Source organism: Microcebus murinus, chromosome 6 (assembly GCF_040939455.1).
Source record: "Microcebus murinus isolate Inina chromosome 6, M.murinus_Inina_mat1.0, whole genome shotgun sequence".
NCBI classification, from domain to species: Eukaryota; Metazoa; Chordata; class Mammalia; order Primates; family Cheirogaleidae; genus Microcebus; species Microcebus murinus.
Window position 1 is genome coordinate 33,552,856 of NC_134109.1, and position 25,286 is coordinate 33,578,141.

The 25,286-nt window shown below is 37.6% G+C and overlaps 2 protein-coding genes across 7 annotated transcripts in view; one reads left to right on the forward strand and one right to left on the reverse strand.

The window, feature by feature from the left end:
- The first annotated feature begins 32 nt into the window (after positions 1–32).
- ATP6V1D (ATPase H+ transporting V1 subunit D) lies at positions 33–18,899 on the forward strand. The gene is made up of 9 exons (XM_020285740.2): positions 33–250; positions 5,898–6,015; positions 9,107–9,186; positions 10,204–10,271; positions 10,636–10,680; positions 14,323–14,426; positions 15,343–15,409; positions 16,936–17,014; positions 18,217–18,899. Exons 1-9 carry the CDS (start codon positions 210–212, stop codon positions 18,356–18,358), a joined length of 744 nt encoding a protein of 247 aa, XP_020141329.2. The 5' UTR covers positions 33–209; the 3' UTR covers positions 18,359–18,899.
- Positions 18,900–18,951: 52 nt separating this feature from the next.
- PALS1 (protein associated with LIN7 1, MAGUK p55 family member) overlaps positions 18,952–25,286 on the reverse strand; it is an 88,030-nt gene continuing 81,695 nt past the window's right edge. For all 6 annotated transcript variants that reach the window (XM_020285738.2, XM_020285736.2, XM_020285737.2 and 3 more), the window contains one exon: positions 18,952–24,274. In XM_020285738.2, the coding sequence (XP_020141327.2) occupies positions 24,098–24,274 (177 nt within the window). In that variant the 3' untranslated portion in view covers positions 18,952–24,097. The remainder of the gene's footprint in view (positions 24,275–25,286) is intronic.

Below are 25,286 nucleotides of genomic sequence, written 5' to 3' on the forward strand. Positions count from 1 at the left end.
CACATCCGGGCATCGCCTCCGTTCAGCTTCCCACCCGGGTGACAACAGGAAGCGGAAGTGAAAAATGAGTATGCCTGGTGCCTCTTAGCAACCTAAGGGGTCAGGTGATACAACCTGCTGACTCCCGTAGAGGAAGTCACTGTGGGGGCCAGTGCTGGAGTTGTGGCAGCCACGATTGCCCAGACGGGGACCTTAGATCGATCGTCAGAATGTCGGGCAAAGACCGAATTGAAATCTTCCCCTCGCGAATGTAAGTAAAAGAACGGATGAGTGGCGCTCATAGGTTTAGGAATGCTTTCCTAGAGCGCGGTCTCTCCATACTCTCTGGGCCACCAGCGAGGGTCCTTGTTTCCTAGGCCAATCCTGAGCTCTCCCCAGGCTCTTTTCGTGAGTCCGGGGCGAAGCTTTCTGACGGCCCCCTTACACATTCTTCCTGAGTGAATCAGGCTGGACAGAGCAATCCTAGCCCATGGAAAAGGGCTCCCGGCCTGCTGGCTTTTGTGGAGGTCCCCTGTCTTTATTCATTAATGGTGTCATTCATTCCAGCACCCTTATTGAGTCCTGCACTGGATTTATATAACGGAGCCGTCGCCACTCCTTCCCTCACAGAGCTCACAGGTGGAGGAGACGTAAAAGCCAACGATATTTATAATAAATGCTCTGAGAAGTTTACTGTGATGAGAAGCATATAGAAGAGGTCCCTGAGCCAAAGTAGGGATTGAATCGAATCGCCCTAGCATGGATGTTGGAATTAATCTTGTATCCCCTTACTCATTTTCCAAGATTCCGCCAAATAACACTTGCTGTGGGAAGACATCCCTCTGTTTCTGAGGCGCTCCTTTTGCCCTCTCACCACTGCACCTTGTTCAGACCTCTGGTAATATTGGTCATCACATTGAAAAGCGGATATATGTTTACATATCTTTCTCTTCCCCTGGACTGTAGGCTCTCTCCAGGATGAGAGAGAGCGTCTTGATTATTAATCCATAGGAGATCCACAAAAAATGTTTCTCGAATGATTTTATGACTTGGAATCTGCTCAGTTGTGGGCTGCCTTTCTCTTTTGGCCTGAATTCTTTATCAGGAGAAATGGCATATGCCTGTAAGTGGCCAATTTGTAAAGAAAATTTTGAAGTTTTCCTAAATGTGCTTAACAACTTGTGGAGAGTAAAGATTCTTATTTGTGCTCTCCTCCTTTTTTTCCCCCATGAGGAAGCAGAAAATCAGTTTAGATGCTGACGTTTAGATTTTTTCATTGTGGTCCTATCTTTGTGGGGGTGTTCTATTATTTTTTCCTCATCTTGTCATTTTTCTCAGAGAGTCTGAGGCTGCTTCAAATAAGATAGTTATATTCACACTGGGAACCTAGATTCCTGTCTCTGCCAGAGTGACTACAGTCCTTACTGAAATGTTTTTTTTAATTCGTTTCTTACTTTCACCTGCTAACTTTCTAATAGCTGTTTGTAGTAAGTAAGAAGCAAGCTAGTTGTGGAGAAAGGCAATACCTGTGAAATAAATAAGAGTCAGGAGAACTACTCTGGGGTCGTGAGAACCGCAGAATTCCCAGCACATAATGACTCAGTCAAAACCTGCATTGAGAAACATCCAAACTCTATCATGGCTTCTAGCAGCATACGGTCTAGTCCCGTTCATGACCCCAGTCCCTCATTAAAATGCCTGCCTAAAAAAGTTCAAAGCTTGCAGGAGAATATACTATTTGTTCTAGCTAACACCTGATTGATAGCTACCAATTGTGAACATGTATCGTTTCTAACTCAAAAGTGTCAAGGACCTGACAGCCATTCCTTTGAAATGTAATCATCAGCATGGACAGGGCCTCTGTCTCCCACTTTTTGGGAGGATAGAATCCTAACTTCATAATTTACACTGACCGACCTTTTTGTATTTTTCACTTCTCTAACAGTTCTTGAGGTCTACCATTCCCCTCTCTCCCTCATTCTCTTAAAAACACCCAGTCATCTCTGCACAAATCAGAATTGAGCTCAGCTTTTTCCCCTACTGTCAGTGGTTTGCTGAATAAAGTTCTATTTTCACCACTTTTTTTTTTTTTTTTTTGAGACAGTCTCACTCTGTTTTCCGGGCTAGAGTGCCATGGCATCAGCCCAGCTCACAGCAACCTCAAACTCCTCTGCTCAAGCAATCCTCCTGCTTCAGCCTCCCAAGTAGCTGGGACTACAGGCATGCGCCACCATGCCTGGCTAATTTTTTCTACATATTTTTAGTTAGCCAATTAATTTCTTTCTATATTTAGTAGAGACGGGGTCTCATTCTTGCTCAGGCTGGTTTCGAACTCCTGAGCTCAAGCGATCTACCTGCCTTGGCCTCCAGAGTGCTAGGATTACAGGTGTGAGCCACCATGCCCGGCCTTGCTGCTTTAATGTCTGGCTGTGTTTATTTTTGACAGTAGTCAGAATGTTAACATTTTTTTTTTTTTAACTTTGGAACTTTTACTAACAGGTAAAAATGGACTTCTTTGGACTGAGACAAGAAAAATGATAGGTTGTGAAGGTGAAAACTGCTATTTAAGAGCACTCAGCTTACTGTTTGAGAGGAAAATCAGATGCAGGAAGTAATCGCTTCTCTGAACATTGTTCCTAAGACCAGACAACATGTTCTTTGTCATATAGTCAGATGTTTTTGATTCAGCTGGAAGCAAAGTCATTGTCCTAGCTGAAGGTCAGACTTTTTTGTATGGCTGAGCAGCTCTGAAACATGTAAAAGGACAGGTTTTAAAAGTGCTAGTCTAGATACAGTAGCGACTTCCGTTTCACAGTTTTACAGTATTCTGTGAAATGTTGCTTTTACCCACTTATGTACCAGTGAAATCAAAACAATTTTAGAGTGGAAGCAAAAGAGGCATGGAAGATTTGGAGTCAATAGATATCAGTCAAATTCAGACTCTACCACATATTAGCTGTAAGTGCTTGGGCAGGTCACTCTTAGAGTCTGAAGAATTAAAATCTGCCCATTTCACAGAGGTGCCAACACTTAGGAGAAAATTAAAATTAGCATGGTAAATTCAATTTTATCAACCAGTTCACCTTTCTACTATAAACTTGCTGGAATCTGCAGTATTAGAATTTGACTTAAATTTGCTCCAGCTCTTTGAACCTAAGTTCTGGTATTTAGTGTCAACAATATGGTATGTTAAATATACACATTGGTGTGGGTTGTTCCTGCTCAGGCTGGAAACTAAAGCAGCTTCACATGATAAGACCTCTGGTGGAAAAAAAAAGAAAAAGACCTCTGGTGAGTGCAAAGTCATCCACTAATGGCAAACTTTTCAAAGAGAGAAACTTTCTGCTGCTGCTTGTCATCTTTAAGGGGAGGCAGTGTGGCACATTATTGGGTTACAGTGAACCTAGGTTTTTTTTTTTTTTTTTTTTTGAGACAGAGTCTCTCTTTGTTGCCCAGGCTAGAGTGAGTGCCGTGGCGTCAGCCTAGCTCACAGCAACCTCAAACTCCTGGGCTCGAGTGATCCTTCTGCCTCAGCCTCCTGGGTAGCTGGGACTACAGGCATGCGCCACCATGCCCGGCTAATTTTTTTTATATATATATCAGTTGGCCAATTAATTTCTTTCTATTTATAGTAGAGACGGGGTCTCGCTCTTGCTCAGGCTGGTTTTGAACTCCTGACCTTGAGCAATCCGCCCGCCTCGGCCTCCCAAGAGCTAGGATTACAGGCGTGAGCCACAGCGCCCGGCCTGAACCTAGGTTTGAACCTTAGTTTGAGCAAGTCACTGGAATCAGAAATGTGGTTTAAGTTCCTGCCCTGCCTTTTCTTTACTGAATGACTATGAGAAAGTGGTTTTAATTTTCTGAGCCTCATTTTCTTAATTTTTAAATTAATGTCTAAAGTCTCTTCCAGCTCTAGAATTGTCCCAGTGACCTTTAGCCCTATGGTAATAGATTTCAGTATAATCTAAGAATTTGGCCAAAAGATCCATTAATACATACTATTTTCCCAGTAATATTCTGAAATAAAAAGAAATTTAAAAAAATACATACTATTTTGCAGTTGGTTACAACATTAGTCATGTGAAATTAGGTCCCCTTAAAAAATCACTATAAGTGCCTAGGTTGTACAATCCACTGTTTTATTTTCCAAACACTTTTTTTCCATTATTAAATTTTATCTGGCATATGGCAATGAGAACAGAAGTGCCAATTTCTGCCATTGCTTGCTTGACTTTGGTATTGGGGCTTCTAATGGGGAAAAATTAAAATAAGGAGATGAGAAGACATCAGTGTAAGTTTAGCTTGTCAGTTTTCAGGAATCTTTATATATGTCATTTATTACCTAGAGTCATTTATAAATTAATAAAATGGTATGAGGGTCTTGATGATATCAAAACACTTTAATGCCATACTTTGAATAGAAGATGTAATAAATGATTGTGGTAAAAAAATGCAAAAGGAACAAAAGAATATAGTAGTAAAAAAATAAATCCATATTTCTCACTCAGCTCTATTTCCCAAAAGAAACTGTTACCAGTTTATGTGAATCCTCTTTAGAACTATTCTCAGCATCTGTATAAGCACATGCTTCCCTTACTTTATATAAGTAAGACAGTATAATATGGGCAGTACATATAAATCTACCTTCCTCCTTTTTTATGGCTGTATATCATTCTATTGTATGGTAAGCCATGATTTATTTAGCATTTAGTTTGTTTCTACCCTTTTGTTATGACAAATGATGCTGTAGTACTCAAACTTGTACATGTTTTTGTGCACATGTGGGACTAAATCTGTGGTATAAATTTCTCAAAGTGAAATTATTGGTTCTGAAGGTAATTGTATTTTAAATTTAGATACATATTTAGATATTTATTAGTGTTAGATTTTTTTTAAAAGCCTTAATATACCTCTAATGGAAACTGAAGCATAGGTAAAATATGCTATAAATATTTTAATTTATAAATCAAATAAGTATTTGAATCTGTAATCCCAGCACTTTGGGAGGCCAAGGCAGGAGGATCACTTGAGGCCAGGAGTTGGAGACCAGCCTGAACAACACAGAGAAACCCTGTCTCCACAAAAAATTTGAAAATAAGCCTAGCATGGTGGTGTGCACCTGTAGTCCTAGGTACTTGGGAAGCTGAGCCAGAAGGATTGCTTGAGCCTGGGAGTTAGAGGTTGCAGTGAGCTGTGATCACACCATTGTGATAGAGCAAAACCCTGTCTCACAAAAAAAAAAAAAAGAAAAAAAAGAAAAAGAAAAAGAGGGAAAGGAAAGAAATGTATTTGGTTCAGAGTTCCAGAGGCTGGGAAGTCAAAGATTGAGAGGTCCCATCTGGTGAGGCTTTTCTTGCTGTGATATCCCATGGTAGAAAACAAGATGGTGAGAGGGAGCAAGAGAGGGCCAACATTGCTTTGTGCTGAACTTGCTTCCCTGTTGCCAAAGAGACAGGGTCTTACTATGTTGCCCAGGCTGGACACAAACTCCTGGGCTCAAGGGATCCTCCCTACCTCAGCCTCCTGAGTAGCTGGGACTATAAGTGGGCACCATGGTGCTTGGCCAAACTCACTTTTATAACTAACCCCTTCCTTCAATAAGGAACCCACTACCACCATAACTACCACGATAACTACATTCATTCATGAGGGCAGAGCCTGTGTGACCTAATCATCTCTAAAGGCCCCACCTCCCAACACTGTTACATTGGGGATTAACAGTGTCCCCCAATACATGAAGTTTGGGGGACACTTTCAAACCATGGCACTAGTTAAACCTATCAGGTACAAATGCTATATGTTTTCACTCTCATTACCTCAAAAAATAAAGGATAATTTTAACATTGTGTTGGGAGATATTTTTGTGTCTTTTAAAGAGTGAGAATAAATGTCTTAACTCTATTTATACATCTACATAGGGCACAGACCATCATGAAGGCTCGTTTAAAAGGAGCACAGACAGGTCGAAACCTCCTGAAGAAAAAATCTGATGCCTTAACTCTTCGATTTCGACAGATCCTAAAGAAGATAATAGAGGTAGAATGAACTTTGCTTAAAAGAGTGTTTATTTTGGAAATATCTAAGGAAAATCTAGCATGGCCCTTGGCATTGTAATTTTTAAGTTTTTTTTTTTTTTCTTTCAAAAGTAAAAATACCATTAGAAGTGTAACAAGTTTCAGATAGTTCATTTAATAAAATCTAAACTCCTTAATGTTGCCTGCAAAGCCCCACTTGATCTGATCAGGCCCCTGACTGTCTCTGACCTTATTTGGTACATTCTTGCTGATGTCCTCTTCCAGGGCCTTTTTATCATCTCTTTCTTATGCCTGAAATGCTTTTTTCTCAGAACTTATCACTGGCTCCTTTGCCCATTCTAGTCTCAGAGAGGCCATTTCTGATCACCCAATCTGAAGTGAGCACCATATTTACTTCTGTCACATCTCCTTATTTAATTTTTATCACAACATGATATTTTCTTGTCTGTTTTTCCCCACTAGAAAATGTAAGTTCCATGAGAGCAGTAGCTTTATCTTTTCAGCACTACATTTTCAGTGTTACGAATGGTGGTGGCACTTAGTAGGTTTTATGTAATTTACTGCCTTTTGGATAAATGAAGTGTGAATACAGAAATATATGAAAAAGTGAAAGTTCTTCCCATATCCTCTCCTCCTTCTCAAGTGAGCCTTCTCTCATTTCCTAGAGGTATTCTTCTTGATACTTTGGTATATAGCCTTTCAGTCCTTTTTTTTTTTTTTTTTTTTTTTTTTGGTAGCATGTACAAAAACTATTGCTTTTGTAAAGTACATACCAAGAGTATCATGTATATACAAATAAATGTCTTTACTAATAAACAGGCATTTGTTATATACATATGTAAAATTCTGTAACACATCTTTCCCTCTCCCCTCCCCCTTCCCCTCGCTCCATGTTAGAACATGCACAGCTTTCTCCTGTAATACAGGTGCTCCTTAACTTACGATGAGGTAATATCCTCATAAACCCATCATAAAATGAAAATATTGTAAGTCAAAGTATGTTTTCTCACCACTATAAAGTCAAAAAATCTTTGAATCATTTTAAGTCAGGGACTGTCTGTATGTAAAAATCTGTCTCATTCTTTGTAATAGCTGCTTGGTACTCCATTGCACGGATAATGGAATTTAACTATTTCTTTATTGATGAATGTTTAGTTTTACCATCTGGGGAAGGGGGCTCTTAAATTCTTATGTGTGTGTATGCTAGCATTTCTCTAAAAAGAATCTTAAAATATTGATCCAGGGATATATTCATTTAAATTTTTGGTAGATAAATGCCAAATTGCCCTCCAGATTGTTATGTTAATTTCTATTTCTACAAAATGATGTGGGAGAGGGCCTCTTTTCTTAAATTCTTCCTACATTACTTTTTTTTGTTGCCAATCTATGAGGATAAAATTGGTATCTTATTTTAATTTGCATTACTTTTTATTATTGGTGAGGTCGAGGAGCTCATTTTATTAATATGTATCCTGGTAATTTGATTTTATTGGTAAATTTGTCCCTTTTTTGGTAGAAGTTCTATATATGTTCTGGTTAATGTGTAAATGCTAAAAATATTTTCTTTACATATTTGGCTTTTCTTTTAACTTCTTTAAAAGGATATCTTAATTTTTATTTGGCTAAATCTGTTAGTCTTTTTCTTTATATAGCTTCTGAGTTACATATAAAGCTTAGAGAAGGCCTAAAAAAGATTAGGAAAACAGTCTAGTACATTTTCTTTTGTTACTTTATAGTTTTGTTTTTAAAAAAATCTATCTTTAGTATGTCTGGATTTTTTTTTTTTTTTTTTTTTTTTTTTTGAGACAGAGTCTCACTTTGTTGCCCAGGCTAGAGTGAGTGCCGTGGCGTCAGCCTGGCTCACAGCAACCTCAGTCTCCTGGGCTCAGCGATCCTACTGCCTCAGCCTCCCGAGTAGCTGGGACTACAGGCATGCGCCACCATGCCCGGCTAATTTTTTTTTTTTTTTTTTTTTTGAGACAGAGTCTCACTTGCCCAGGCTAGAGTGAGTGCCGTGGCGTCAGCTTGGCTCACAGCAACCTCAATCTCCGGGGCTCAGCGATCCTACTGCCTCAGCCTCCCGAGTGGTTGGGACTACAGGCATGCACCACCATGCCCGGCTAATTTTTTTGTATATATATTTTTAGTTGGTCAATTAATTTTATTTCTATTTTTGGTAGAGATGGGGTCTCGCTCAGGCTGGTTTTGAACTCCTGACCTTGAGCAATCCGCCCGCCTCGGCCTCCCAAAGTGCTAGGATTACAGGCGTGAGCCACCACGCCCGGCCTAATTTTTTGTATATATATTTTTAGTTGGTCAATTAGTTTCTTTCTATTTTTGGTAGAGACGGGGTCTCGCTCAGGCTGGTTTTGAACTCCTGACCTTGAGCGATCCGCCCGCCTCGGCCTCCCAAAGTGCTAGGATTACAGGCGTGAGCCACCGCGCCCGGCCTTATGTCTGGATTTTTTAAAAAAATAATGTAAAGTAAGTAGTTTTGTCATTTTGTAAGTGAATGGACATCTCTTTACTGTACTAAATTCCCATATAGACCTGGGGTTGTTTCTGAACCCTTCAGTCTAGTTCATTGACTTATCTGTCCCATACTAGACATATTTCCTTATTGTAGCTGTACATTTTTAATTCCTGGTACGCCAACTCCTTACCCACCTGACCTAGTTTTTCTTTTCTTTCAAAAAAATCATTGAATATTTTCAAGTGTTAAATATTCCAGATGTACTTTCGAATCAATATGCCATTAGGATTTCGACTTCAACTGCATTGAATTTAAGAGATCAAGTTGAGAAAAGCAGCATGTACCCATTCAAGAATAAGAAAGGTCCTTCAGTAAAGGTTCAGTTTTCTGTTTCTTAATGCATTTATTCTAATGTTTTAATTATGAAACTCATAGTTTTGCAATTTTGTTAGTGACCATAACCAAACTGGTTCAAAATTGGAAATTTTTGTTTCATCATTATCAAACCAATATTTACATACACACCTGGCATAAAATAGTGATGGTTGTTAAAGGAACATAATTTTGATATGATTTTCCTTGTAAAAAACTTCATTGAATCTGGTTATTGGTTTTTCAGACGAAAATGTTGATGGGTGAAGTAATGAGAGAAGCTGCCTTCTCACTAGCGGAGGCCAAGTTCACAGCAGGGGACTTCAGGTAAGAAGACTAAATTGGGTGTTTTGAAAAAACAAAATGCTTTCAGGTTCATAATTTAGTTTAAAAACCATTTTTAATTTAGAAATGTATAAACATTAAAGACAAATGATAGAGTAATAATAAGGAAGAACACTTATAACCCCATCACTTTACCTCTACTGTTATCACAGATTTTTGTCTGGAAATCTTGGCCTCTCAGAGTGCTGGGTAGGCCTTACTTAATAAGGCCCTTTGAAGTGGTACACAGTTTGTTGTTTTTTTTTTTTTGAGATAGAGTCTTGCTCTGTCACCCTGGGTAGAGTACAGTGGTGTCGTCATACCTCACTGCAGCCTCAAACTCCTGGCCCAAGTGATCCTCCTGCCTCAGCCTCCCAGAGTACTAGGGTTACAGGCATGAGCCACTGTGCCCAGCCCTGAAGTGGTTGCGTTTAATTTTTGCCAAGGCTCTTAAGATAATAGCTTGCATTGAATTTTCTAGCAGAGGGAGGAAATCAATAGTGAGTATATAAGTGGTATATGAATGTTTTAGGGTGGTTATGGGGAAAACACTTTTATTTTATTATAATAACATGGGAAGTCAGACAAAGTCAGATAGAAGCTAGATACTAATAGGTTCAGAGGTAAAGGAATCGAATGCCAACTTGACCAGTGGAACAGCAAACCTAGAAGGAAGGAAAGTTTTCTCCAAATTACTTTAGCAGAATATAAACCCCTAAACCACATGCCTGTACATGTCAGACTGAAAATGCAAGCAATTCATGTACTTTAAAAATCATTTTCTGTTGTTTTCTTATTGAATGTTTGAATATTATTGATGTTTTGAATATTGTTCATTCTCTGCTCTCTGAGGCCCTTCTTGGCAAATTTTTCTTCTTTTCTGGAAAAAGTACAATTATGAAAACATAATACTTAATTGTAACATCTCACTTTTAGTCTCATTTAATAATGAAAATAACCAGTGGGTCTTTGTAGGTTTATTTTTAAAAACACAACTAAAGGCTTTTTCTTTTTCTGCAGCACTACAGTTATCCAAAATGTAAATAGAGCCCAAGTGAAAATTCGAGCGAAGAAAGATAATGTAGCAGGTAACTCTTCAAATCCTTTGAAACCTTTTGGGGAGAAAAGGTGATATTTTTAAATTAATCTGTTTATACAGCAAGATCTCGTCCCAGTTTCTCTCTTTTACTTACAACAAGTTGATTGGCTTTATATGTTAAAACCATTAACAACCAGGTTCCTTATTACTCAGGATAATTTGGCTTTTGAATAGAAGTGAACACTTAAGGCAGGTTCCTAAATTCATTAATTGAAACCAGTTACAGTTACAATTCCAGACTTAACCTCTTGGTTTTTGAATATTTGTTGAAAAAGAAACATAGGAAACAGTAATTAAAAAAGATTACTTCAAGACCATATTTGTGAATCCATATATGCTTCTGTGTTTAACAGGTGTTACTTTGCCAGTCTTTGAACATTACCATGAAGGAACTGACAGTAAGTGTGAAGTTTTTTTATATCAGTGTGTATCTCTGGGATCTTGTTTCCTCTTTAAATGAACTTTGTTCTGGAAAATGGTGCTAAGTAGACCTTAGAGTTCAGAGGTTCTAGTATTCTTTTTTTCTTTCTTTTTATTCTCCAGCCTTATATTCCAGAGAGGTTCTAGTATTAAAAGCTCTCTTATCTGATACAGTCAGGACAACAGTTGATCATCAAAGAAGGTCTTATGGCAGGAAGTGATAAAACACTGTACATATCTTAGAATATTTTTATTTCAACCTGTAAATATATCAATGTACAGTTATTTGCCATTTTAAAACTGTAAGGCTTTTTGAGTATGAATCCACTGATTAGACTTCTGTGTTATCTTCCTGCATAAACTACAACCATAATGCATGGCTTATAATTTCTAATTTGGGTCTCTTTAAAGTAGAATAAGATTTTAGACACTATGAAGCAATTTGTTTTGTTTTTGTTTTTGACACAGATAGATTTTATTACTTTTGTGATTATAAACTTTTCCAAGTGGCAGTGAGCCTTTGCTGATAGGAAAGATTGATGACTCTATGTTGATTATGATAATACTGTGTTTTCCCGAAAATAAGACCTACCCATAAAATAAGCCCTAGCAGGATTTCTAAGCATTTGTGCAATATAAGCCCTATCCCCAAAATAAGACCTAATGATAAGGGGAGGAATGGGCATTTATTGAAACCTTAAAATCTGTACCCCCATAATATGCTGAAATAAAAAAAAAAAAAGAGGAGGAAAAAAAAAAAGACCAATGATGGGCGTGGCTGCGCAGTGTATCTGCACAACCCATACATTTCTTCCTGCAGCAGCAGTAAAGAAGATGAGCAGCCCTTCTCATCTGCCCCATGAGAGCTCTATTGCTCGACATGAGAGATTGGGGCCAATGGTTCTAAAGGAAATAGAGTCACAAGAAATTCAGGATGGAATTTGGGGTTTGGAGAGTTATGACGATGATCCAGAAGAAGACAACTTAACTATATTTGAATAAATGTAGATTGTTGTACCATATTTACAAAAATTAACACATCCCCTGAAAATAAGATGTAGGGTGTCTTCTTGAGGAAAAATAAATATAAGACCTTGTCTTATTTTGGGGGGAACAGGGTAACAGTTGTGTTTCAAGGAGAAAAATCCAATTCTTTTTTTTTTTTTTAATTCAATTTCTTTTTTCTTTTTTTTGTTTTTGTTTTTTTTTCTTTTAAGTGGTGACTGTGACATGATTCAGGAAGAAAATTCCAATTATTAAACAACATTGTGTCTTGGCCAAGAATAATTGAAATAGAACTATTATTTAAAGCACCTAGTATGCTGTATTAAAATGAATATGGTCTTTAGATAAGCCTATTCCTGAATTTCACCTTTATTGTTTGTTAGCTTTGTGAACTTGGGAATGTTGCAAAAATTTCTAAGCTTTAGTTTAACTTCTGTATAGTAGAATATCTGTTTTACAAAATTGTTTTCAAAATTAAATCAGATTAATTATACATTAAATGCCTGTCTTCTCATGAGTTGCCTTCATTTCTTCAAACTCAAGGTTTTATTTTGTATCCTTTTGCTTTTAAACTGTCTTCTAAGATTCAAATTAACCATTTTCATTTTTCAAACTCCAGAGTCAAGAAGGTTTGGCCTATATATAGATCAGAGCAATAGAAGTAGAAGTTCTGGTCTTAAGCAGTTCCCTAGGCCCTCTTCCTTCACTTTTTTCTCCTAACAGCATCAGCCGTCACTATTTCCAGGAATAAAAATAAAAGTTAAGAGATATAAATTGCCCAGAGACATTTCTGTGAGCAACAAGAAACATTCAGTGAGTATTTATACACCAATAAGAATATGACATATTAGTAAGATAGTTCAGCTTGGTTAAGCTATTCAACTGTGAAATCCCTATTTTATGTCAAAAACTTTGTTAGGTACAGTGAATTAAAAAACAAACAAAAAAAAATCATCAGGCCAGGCGCAGTGGCTTACACTTGTAATTCTATCACTCTGAGAGGCCAAGGCGGGCGGATCATTTGAGCTCAGGAGATCGAGACCAGCCCAGGAGTTTGAGGTTGCTGTGAGCTAGGCTGATGCCATGGCACTCTAGCCCGGGCAACATAGTGAGAATCTGACTCAAAGAAAAACAAAACCAAAAACAACTACTTAAAAAAATACACCTTCATGTAACACTTCTGATATATACCTTTTACTTAATTTAAATACCTCCTTTTAGGAGTCAAATCCCAAAAGAAAATGCTATTTTTAGGAGTTGTTTAACTGAAAAAGCTCATATTCCCACTTAAGTTAAGCCAATTCTTGATAGAAGGTAAGCAAACTAATGTTGCATGATAAAAGTCCCCATCAAATATCTCATGAGCATATACCCCAAATCATAGTTTGTAGCTTTATTGTAACTTTCATTATTTCATTCAAAATATGTTTTATATCATCTGTGACCCAGGAATCCCCTTATATCTTACTATCAGGCTAAAGATACAAGAAACAATAGGATGGTGATTATCCCTTTAAGTATTAGTTTATTTAGAGTCCCAGACAGTCTATATACTGACCACTATGTTTGTGTTTGTTTTAATAAGACTCTGGTCCAAAGCCTCATATTTTTATAGAAGCTACAGTTTTTTCTACCAGACCAGGTAGACAGGGCAGCCCTGTGATCTGTAAAGGGTGATGGTTCAGTGTTAGGACTATTTCTTGTTGACATTGTGATGCTTGACCTGGTCTACAACAAATCTGTGCGTATTTGGGGGGACTTGAAAGTGTTGGATGCCTTCAAGCCTCTGCCAACTGTACCTCAGTAGCACTGCTATACTCTTGTCTCCTGGTCAGGTAGGGCATACGTGGCCAGGAGTGGTTCTCTGCATGGTCTACAGCTGCAGATGCTTCCCTGATCCACTGCCTGAAAGAAATGCGATTGTGGCAGAGGAGGGTGGTCAGGGACATCGTACCTGCAGCCACAGGATGAGTTCGTGTCCCTGCAGTCACTGACTGAAGTGGTGGTGGAAGCCCCGTGATGCTATTTGAATGCTAAATCTTTCTAGATTTTTATAGCCCACTCCCAGTTTTTTGTAATTGTCTTACCCATTCCATTCCTAATTTGAGGGCATTTTTTTGGTGGTAACACACATTTATTCTTTCCAAAGCAAAGCAACTAACTTTTAAAAATAATGTTTTTCCTTTTAGCACTCATATTTCATTGGTTCATGTAATATTTAAATCATATGGAATATTAGGTACAGCTCATGTGAAGAAGTAGGCCATTTTAGAGAGTCACCTGTTGACAGAGAGTGTCATTGTACTGTGGGCATCAGGCAGTGAGATTTCCAAAGGGAAATAGGGGGCACTGGCTAATCCAGCAAGCTGGTGTAGTAAAGGTTAGTGGCTTCTCTAGCAATATTTAGAGAATAGTGTCTTTGTGGAAAACTTCATTTAGCAGCCAACTCCTACAGTATTTTGGGAGTGAGATGGGTGCTTCATGTATGCATTTAACGAGTTAGAGAGTTTGTCTTTCCATGTTAGGTATTATTCTGAATTACCTTCTTTTTGGGAATTTTATGGGGAAGATTATTTACACTGTAATTACAAATGTTGTCTTACTGGTTCTTTCAGGTTATGAACTGACTGGTTTAGCCAGAGGTGGGGAACAATTGGCTAAATTAAAGAGGAATTATGCCAAAGCAGTGGAACTACTGGTGGAACTAGCTTCACTGCAGGTAAGTAGCAGAAGAACTAGAGAATTCCTGCAATTTGACTTTGAATGGTCGAGTGGAGGAGATTCAGGTCTTGAGTCAGAGGTCTTGAATCAGAGTATACTATACTTTGTACTTTCAACTGTTTCCATGGTCCTATATGTGACAAGCCTAATGTTTTTTGTTGTTGTTGTTCTTTTTTTTTTTTGAGTCTCACTCTGTTGCCTGGGTTAGAGTGCTGTGGTGTCAGCCTCGCTCACAGCATCCTCAAACTCCTGGGCTCAAGTGATCTTTCTGCTTCAGCCTCCCGAGTAGCTGGGACTACAGGCATGTGCCACCATGCCTGGCTAATTTTTTCTATTTTTGGTAGAGACAAGGTCTCGCTCTTGCTCAGGCTGGTCTCACACTCCTGACCTTGAGGGATCTGCCGCTTCGGCTTCCCAGAGTGCTAGGATTACAGGTGTGAGCCACCGCCCCCGGTCAAACCTAATGTTTTGATTTCTGAAATGGTTGCTTTTGCACCATTGTCCCTACTTTTTATTGCTAACAAAATGTATATGCAATGGTACGGTTTCAGTCTTTGCTAGGTGGGAACAGCAACAGTTAATACTAGATTTAAATGCAAGCATAACATGGTTTGTGCATGAAGGCCATTTTTTTTCCCTTTGTGGTCAGATAATATATTTCTAGATTATTAGTGCATGATTCTTTCTGCTTGTCATTTTTATGTCTTTGAGTTGGAAGTAAATAAATTATAATAGCATGCAAAAAGTGTTAGGTATATGGCTATCGCACAAGAATTTTCTGTTTTTTAAGCATGCTGAAAAGTCATCTTGGTTCCCAAATATTTTCTACAAGTACAATCTGAGTGGAGCCAAGTGATCAGGGCATGATTAGGAAGACTTTGTGCTTAGATTGTTTATTTGTCCTCTTCTTTTAGACGTCCTTTGTTACTTTGGATGAAGCTATTAAGATAACCAACAGGCGAGTAAATGCCATTGAACACGGTGAGTGTAAGCTGCTGGGAGGCGCTTTGTTCATTCACTTGTCCATACCTCCCGACTTGTCATGCAGCTGCTGGGACTCAGGCACTGTACAGGAGGTTGAAAGGTGAATAAGATATTGCCTCTGCCCACAATGCAGAGAGAAGTGTGTCCATGGTACAAAAAATGTTATGAAGTGCTTTGATAGAAGTATGTGTATGATTTGGGGGAGTCACAGAGGAAAGTGGTGAGTTGACATAATGGAATGTTTTATTCCTTTCTGGTTATTCATGCAGTTAATAAGGGTAGAAACAATATTTCTCAAGAGTCATAGTGTTTTCTTTGGTTCTAATGGTTGAGCTGTATGTATCTTTTTGAATACATTAAATATTCAGCTTTAAATCTCTGTCCTTTAGGCCATTCTCCTTGATTTCTAAAAAGGAGTTTTCCCATTTGATGCATTTATTTTCCATCTCTTTTATCTCATTTTAAAAATATGACTGCTTACTGTTGAAAATGCTTTTTGCTTAAACTGTTTTCATTAAAGAAACATTAATTCAATTTTTAGGTAAGAGAGGAGCAAAATTTGAAGCAAAGAAATTCCTTTGTCTAGGGCTTATATTAGTGTTAGCAAGGGAGTTATCTCATTTTTTAAAAACTCAAAAACACATTTCTTTTTTTTTTTTTTTTGAGACAGAGTCTCGCTTTGTTGCCCAGGCTAGAGTGAGTGCCATGGCGTCAGCCTAGCTCACAGCAACCTCAAACTCCTGGGCTCGAGCCATCCTTCTGCCTCAGCCTCCCAAGTAGCTGGGACTACAGGCATGCGCCACCATGCCCGGCTAATTTTTTATATATATATCAGTTGGCCAATTAATTTCTTTGTATTTATAGTAGAGACGGGGTCTCGCTCTTGCTCAGGCTGGTTTTGAACTCCTGACCTTGAGCAATCCGCCCGCCTCAGCCTCCCAAGAGCTAGGATTACAGGCATGAGCCACCGCGCCCGGCTAAAAAACACATTTCTTGACTGCTTTCTGGTGCCAAGCCTTACACATGAAACTGCAAGCAAAACAAATTGGGTAAAGTTAATAGTTCTCACCCTCACTGAGTTCACATTCTAGAAGCAGAATAGGCAAATTCTATGTAAAGTGGAGCCTAATGACTGACATAAAACTCAATTTAGTACATTCTCTCTGCTTGATTTTTTAACAGTTGATTATTATTATATTTACAGTAACATCTGTGGTTCAATGTTATATATGTTCATATATTCATCATAGTCAATGTTATATCTGTTGCAGTCCAGTGTTATCTGTACATAGAAAAAACACTAAAAGGACACACACCAACATATTTACAATAGTTACTTTTGGGTGGTGGGATTATACTCCATTTAAATTTTTTCTTTGTGTTTTATTTCCAAATTCTCTACATTAAATGTACATTAATTTTATAATTAGAAAATAAGTAACTATTATACAAATGAGCACTGGTAATTTGCAAAAAGGGAGTTTGAAGTTCTCACATATATATATGTATTTTTTAAACTCTAGTTATCATTCCCCGGATTGAACGTACCCTTGCTTATATCATCACAGAGCTGGATGAGAGAGAGCGAGAAGAGTTCTATAGGTTTGTTGAATTTGACAGTTATTGATCATTTTTTTATTTTCCATATTCCAAAAGCTTGATTTGCTGAGTGACTAGTTATATTCTTTATAATTAGCATAGTCTGTATTTTATTCTGATAAGTAGTAATATTGCCAAAAGCCAGAGACAAATCTGTGTCAAGTTTTGCATATACCTAAAACATAGGATTTCCAAAATTTAGGCCTTTCAAACTGTTAGACTAGATTATTCTTTTTTTTTTTTTTGAGACAGAGTCTCGCTTTGTTGTCCAGGCTAGAGTGAGTGCCGTGGCGTCAGGCTAGCTCACAGCAACCTCAAACTCCTGGGCTCGAGCGATCCTTCTGCCTCAGCCTCCCGAGTAGCTGGGACTACAGGCATGCGCCGCCATGCCCGGCTAATTTTTTATATACATATCAGTTGGCAAATTAATCTCTTTCTATTTATAGTAGAGACGGGGTCTCGCTCTTGCTCAGGCTGGTTTTGAACTCCTGACCTTGAGCAATCCGCCCGCCTCGGCCTCCCAGAGAGCTAGGATTACAGGCGTGAGCCACCACGCCCGGCCTCAGATTATTCTTTAAAACAAAACAATGATTTGGATTGGGCGTCTCCTACATAAAAACTGAGGGAAGAAACTAGAATTAAACAGTTAATCAACAAATAATGTTATTACATGTTGAATATGTTAAGAAGATATAAAGTATTTAGGGACATTACCAAGTAGTATGAATCATAACATTAGGGAAATCAGCAGAATACTTGAGAGAGAAATGATGTGTGTCCATTAATTGGTTATGAACATTTAGAACCAGTTGGTATAAATAAGTACTAAATTGGTGGTATACAGGGATCTGTATACCTGGTTCAGAGAAGTGGGAGGTAGGTGAAAGCAGGAGTGTTGAGGGAAACCATGACAGTCTTAGACCTTGAGTTGGCAGCTGATTATGATTTATAATCTTAATTATCAAAGGTTACTTTTTATCCTTCAGTGATGTTCAGGGTTACGGTGATGCAAAAGTTTAATAAATGCCTGGATGTGCCTGAATGCTCAAAATCTGTTCCATTAGGGAATGGATTTCAAAATTTATTTAACTTAATGGAAGTATCAAATTTTGTTCTAGGTGTTTATTATCCTTGTTGCAAAACTAGAAGAAAGCAAGCCTACTTAATACTGAAACAGTGTTCAGAAAATTCCCTTTATTTTACAGGTTAAAGAAAATACAGGAGAAGAAAAAGATTCTCAAGGAGAAATCTGAGAAGGACTTGGAACAACGGAGAGCAGCTGGAGAGGTGATGGAGCCTGCTAATCTTCTGGCTGAAGAGAAGGACGAGGATCTCCTGTTTGAATAACTTTTCCTGCTCTGGTTCTTTTGGAAACCCTAACACTGGCTCCATTTTAATTTACGGTGTGTAGGTTTGATTTGTGTGGCTATTTATTTTTTGGCCTAAGAATTTCTTTTGCTGATTGTAAAATTTACCTGGATGTCTATTTATGGGATTACTTTTGCAGCAACCATTTATCACAGATGAAAGAGCTTTGTAAAACCTGCTCAGGAATTTACTCTGCAGAAGTGTTACTCTACTCCATTTACATCTGTGTTACATGTGATCTGCTTACCAATCTTAATAGGAAATACTTCTTAGGAAACACTAGTGGTCTTAGGCCAACTACTGTGGAGCAGCCTTCGTTCTTACCCACTTGCAAACCTTGGCGCTGTTGCCTGAGATTGCTGCAGACATCCTTGTGTTACTGTGGTACTTACTTTCTCAAGCTTTGTGAAAACCTGCACTTATTTTTCCTTGCATGACAGGTCTGTTTTGTCTGTCATGAGAGCAGTTCTGCCAATTGAAATGTGACTATGGTATAAACAGTAAAACGATTGAAAAATAAGTCATTCCTTTTTTTATTATTAATTTACTGCTAAGAGTAACAGTCATGTTCTTATGCTCAGATCAGCACACAGTATTTCTTTCACAGAGCTTTCTCTGCAGACATGTAGGAAGTGAGTAGCCTTCCCCCCCCTTCCATATATCAGTGTTTTACTAAAAGGCTTGCCTTGAGACAATTGTTGCATTTTTGGGGTACTAATAAATGCCAATGAATTAAGAGGACTTCATAATACTTCCTTCTTTCCTAATCTCAGAAAAATACTCATTCCCATTTTAGAATAAGAAGGTAACTTCTCTGAACCAGGTATACAGATCCCTGTATACCACCAATTTAGTACTTATTTATACCAACTGGTTCTAAATGTTCATAACCAATTAATGGACACACATCATTTCTCTCTCAAGTATTCTGATTTCCCTAATGTTATGATTCATACTACTTGGTAATGTCCCTAAATACTTTATATCTTCTTAACATATTCAACATGTAATAACATTATTTGTTGATTAACTGTTTAATTCTAGTTTCTTCCCTCAGTTTTTATGTAGGAGACGCCCAATCCAAATCATTGTTTTGTTTTAAAGAATAATCTAGTCTAACAGTTTGAAAGGCCTAAATTTTGGAAATCCTATGTTTTAGGTATATGCAAAACTTGACACAGATTTGTCTCTGGCTTTTGGCAATATTACTACTTATCAGAATAAAATACAGACTATGCTAATTATAAAGAATATAACTAGTCACTCAGCAAATCAAGCTTTTGGAATATGGAAAATAAAAAAAATCAGTAACAACTTGCATTTAGATGAGGCATTTGAGGGGCCACAACAGGTGTCAGATTTTTAGTACTGTTGAGTTTGACATGAGTTGTCTGTGGTTATTCAGTCTTTCTTGCAACCAGTTCCAGGGATTCTTTACATGACTGGCCATGGAACAGTTTTTTGTTATGAAATTGTGACACTAGCCTTACTAGTATTGTATTTTAATCAAATGATAGCACAGTCTAGGCTTTTTAAAGTACTAAATGATTTTGTAAACATACAGTATCTGCTATAATAGATCTTAGTTATTATATACCAGGCACTGTTTTAAGTATTTTATTTATATTATCTTACCACAATAAGTACATATAATTTTAACCCCCCATTTCAGAGGAAAAATTCGAGGCACAGAGCATTTGAGTAATTGGTGTGAGGTTAGAAAGCTAGAAAGAGGCAATCCAGGATTTAAATCCATGCATTCATTCTACCTTCAGAGTTTTTATACCCTTCACTTTTATCCTTGCTGCATGCCCTATTATTTAAAACGTTGCGTATTTAAAGGTAAGACATAGGGCCTGCCTGTCTTGGAGGAGATTTTTTAGAAAATCCTGTTGCTGCTCATAAAATAAAATCTATTTCCATGTAAATTCAGTAATGATTGGAAAACCAACAACTGAGTTCACAAGTCTTTTAAAAATAGATAACACTGAACTGTTTTACATCTAATTTTCCCACCTGGTGAAGTGTAAATTATACCATCTTTATTTTGCAGATGAGGAAATTGACAGGTCAAACAGTACAGCACAAGTGCAAGTCAAATGTATCTTGATTTCAGAGCCTTGGTTTTAAGCACTATGCACTGCCTCTCTAGGGGGCAAAAATTATCTTAAAGCTCTGGAATTTATTGGTCTTGGTTAAATTACCTACAAAGTACAGATGATTTTCAAGTTTAGCATTTGTTAAAAAAGCAAGAGAAAATAGGGGACCGATAATTTGCTGTGTGGAGTAGTGGTCTGATCCATAGGGGAAGAGAATAGATTAATGAATAGGAATAGAAACTGGATTCTAACAGGTAAAAGGTGTGTAAATGCATTACACTTCTTGTTGTTATATGATTTGTGTCCTTTGGTAGATAGAGTATCATAGAAAAAGGGAGAAATGAAACATGTTATATGCTGTATATTTGCCAACAACTCACATGCTATCCTCAGTGTCCTCAAATCCCTGGCAGTATGCAACATAAATTTGCCTGAGCATTACATACCTCCTTCCCCAGAAAACTTCCAAGTTCTCAGCTTTAAATTGTCCATCTTTAAAACAGTTGTTTAATTAAGGACACAGGACCTACCTATATTTGTGTCAACAGGAGGCACTCCCCTACCATAAAGAATAGATTAGAAGGTATTTTGTGTTTCACCTAGAGGTTCCAATGGTCTTGCTTCTGGCAAAAACTTGAAGAGGAGGGTGGTCTTTTCATGTGTGGAAAACTTGAATGGCAGAGGATATAACACAACAAGAGAAAGTACTCAGTGGCTTTATTTGAAATATAATTCTACTTTTTATTTTTACAATACAGTGTGCAGTATGACATCTGAAAATAACTGTGCAGATATAGGATATGAGTACAAAGGGGGATTAACAATAGATGTCAGAAGATTACCTTTATTAAGGCTAAATCCCTGGTTTATATTTTCCACACACATTCACAAGATTACATTCAAATCATTCCTTATCAATACTTATTCCTTAGGCATGAGAAAAATAATCCAGACATTATGATTTTCATAGAAAGCAAATCTGGATTAGTCTAAATACTATTCTCTCTCCATTTGTTCTGATATAAAAATGCAGGAAATAAAGATGTTTCTTTATTGGATTTTCCAAGTACATTTCATTAGCTATTGGTATCATTTCTGTAATAAGTGGTTAAGACCTCCTCCACACTGAGGTCTCCAATCAGAACCCCAGAGGACAGAGAATGGAATTGGCCAGAGTGGCTGTACAACGTATAGCAAGGCTTTTTTCCATATTTTATTGAGGAAGTCAGTGACAACTCAGTTTTTACTTTGTTTAAGGACTGAGTTGAATATTAGCACATCTTTATCACTAGGATTTAGAAAAGTTTGGGACATAAACATTTATCTCCAACATTGCTGATGGAGGAAAGAATTATATTCACTGATCTGAAATATCTGTCACCTTCGACTTCCTAAAAGTATGGCATGGTATGTGCCTTGGTTTAGGATCTGCTTGTTAAAGCCATGTGTCTGAGTATTGATAGCACATGTCCTTAGTATAGGCCTGCTATCTGCAGTGGCACAAAAACCACTCACTGCCTACCTAAAACCTTGTTCTAACTTAATATGAACTATCAATATTTTAGATCTTAGGGTGGAAAACAGTTGTCAGTTACAATTAGTAGATCACAAAACTCCACTGTCAACCATTGACTACCTTTCATTCCTGAGGAGAAAGTAAACTGTGGAAAACTGAAAAGATTAAGTGCTAAGTATATTCCTAGTTTTCAATGATGAAAATCAGTGTGATCTTTTTGCATTTTCCTGCTATGAGCTGAAGTATTTCAGACCTGAAGAGACAGTATGTATGGTATTTCTGCCCTCAACCCAGGAACGTTACTTTCCTCCTAAGGAACATTATCTTGAAAATATTTCCAAATAAGACACTCCCCAGCCAACTTAATAGGCCATGCAAATTTGAACAGAGAAAGGCAACATAGAAACTGTCTACATTTGTTCAAATTATGTAGAAGAGAAAAAAATCAAATATATACATGACACTGAGACAAACTACTCATTAAAAACAGTTGCTTATGTTAAATTAAATGACAAGTCAGTATTATTATTCCAGTGTTTAGCTTTGGGAATAGGAAATGCTGTAGCTAAAGTCACCATAAAAATAAAATCAAGGCATTCACATTTGAGGCTTTTTGTCACACATCACACTATCTTTAAAGGCTTGAAAAGGCTATAAAATAACTTTCCATGCCGATTATGGACACTGAATTTTAAAGCTACAGCTATAGAAACAGTACAAGAATCCCATTAGCTTAAACATTTCTTTTATGATTTAGCAAGCTGTTGCATTCTGGTCATAAGACCTTGTTAGGATAAAAACCTATTTCTGCCATCCAAGTACTAACCAGGCCTGACCCTGCTTAGCTTCTGACATCAGATGAGATTGGGTGTGTTCAGGGTGGTATGGCCATAGACAGAAACCTATTTCTGTATGCTTGATAACTTCCCACCTGCAATGTTCTTTTTCTAAAATGTTCAAATGACTTTCAGGTCTTCCTTTCCTTTTGATCTCAAAGTCAATTGTCATAATATTTCCCTAGGATATACGTACTTTTATTCCAATGCTAAACAAGTGTTATCAATGACCACTTGTCAATTAAACATTAGTATACAGTACAGCAGCTATATTCATCAACAGAATTCCAGTTTAATACCTACATATATAGCACAGTCATAGAATTAGTTTGTGCTCATATATAACAATGTAAAAGCTGTCAAATGTGCTGATGTCCTCCCATGTATATAAAAAACTATTTGCATCATGAGGAAGAAACTTAACAGTCAACACAGTTTATGTGAACATCTGCCATTCATAAAAATGTAACTTACACATTCCATTGTACTATGCAGATCAGAGAAAGGAAGCAAGGCTAGCAAATTGGTTGTGACAATTTAAGAAAAAAACTCAAAATCATTATCTTTAAAAAGATAAGCATATTTTATATAACTTTAACTAGATTAGTCAGCCAAGTGTGCAGTCTGATCCACAAAGTGAGCATAAAAACTGGTGCCTCTAATGGAATGTTATTTTTCTTTAGAATTCAAAGACATACAAATGAATTCAAACCTAACAGAGTAGTTCCAAACCAAAGTGGCACCATTTTGTTTTTTCTTTTTTAGGAAAGTATTTCTGATGACTAAACTAGTCTCCTAAGCAAATACTGTCTTGCCTAGTGCCTAGAAGCACAGCACTGTCCCCCTCCCAAATATTCCCATGAAGTCATTTAAGTTAAGTGTTAAATAACATCAATATTTATAACTATGTGGAACATGGACTCTGTGTACATACAAGTTTTTCATGGAAATATGACTAAGCAGAAAAGATTTAGTTAAGTGAAAACAAAAGGTTTTAACAGGATAACATGGAATTACTCTGTTGAAAGCTTCCGTTTAGAATCCCAAAATGAGGCAAGAACCCCTAAAACCATGTATAGAGAATAAAGAATGTGAGGCACAAATTGCCTAAGGGGACCTTCTTCTCACTAGTTCAGGAGAGCTAAGAACAGGTCTTCAGCTTATACTGCTGCCTTCCACCTTATCCTCAATCTTGCTGAAGTGTTGGGCCATCTTCCTATTGGCAGTTTGCCAGACCAAGTCCAACATGTCCAAATGGATGTTTGCTTCACCTCAGCCAAGTGGATGGCACCCACTGAGGTTCAGTATCAAGTTTGTTAATTAATCTAAGCAATTCCTGATAGGCTTTATCAAGATCTGAATTCACAATCGCAGTGTCAAAGTAGTGGCCATTGTTCTGCTCCATCTCTCTAGTCTTCTCAATGATTTCTCTCAACTCTTCAGGCTGCAAAGAGAAGATGAAAACTGTGAGGTAATTCCTATCTTTACCAAAATACAGGATGAGTCAGAGATGGTCAAACTACAGGGCGTGAGCGACCTTACATAGCTTTCCTTCTGTCTTTCAAAATATTCAACTTCAGGCACTCCTTTCCAACCCCAACATGGACAGTGGTTTCCTTTGCTCTGGCATCTTCAGGATTCACATTATGAATCATTTGAGACTCAAGATATCCTGTTTTATACTACTATTTAGGTTTTCATATATTTCTGTCTTACCTCACCAATAAGACTATAGGCTTCAAGATTGCAGGCTGTTATTTGAATTCTCTACGAACATTTAAGGACATCATAACCTCTTCCTAGTAGTAATATCTTCTATAACAGAGTGAAACCTTTTTGGTTGGAGCAAGGACCTAAAGTGTCATCTACTCTTGGCTTCTGTAAAGAGCCCTTGCCCTTTATATCTATTGAAGAGTTAGGTAAACATTATGGGAAAAGAGAAGGATCAATGCTTTCTATGAAAACACTGATGTTCAGTCCAAGATTTAATAACCTTATCTATTAATATATTTTTTTGGGAAAATACTCAGTCTAATACTTTAAATTGCTGCTCTGTTTTCCATACACAAAGGAAGTCTTTTTTTTTTTTTTGAGACAGAGTCTCGCTTTGTTGCCTAGGCTAGAGTGAGTGCCATGGCGTCAGCCTAGCTCACAGCAACCTCAAACTCCTGGGCTCAAGCGATCCTTCTGTCTCAGCCTCCCAAGTAGCTGGGACTACAGGCATGAGCCACCATGCCCGGCTAATTTTTTCTATATATATATTAGTTGGCCAATTAGTTTCTTTCCATTTATAGTAGAGACGGGGTCTCGCTCTTGCTCAGGCTGGTTTCGAACTCCCGACCTCGAGCAATCCACCCACCTCGGCCTCCCAGAGAGCTAGGATTACAGGCGTGAGCCACCACGGCGGCCACAAAGGAAGTCTTTAAGATGCAAAAAAGTATCCTAACAGAGTTTGG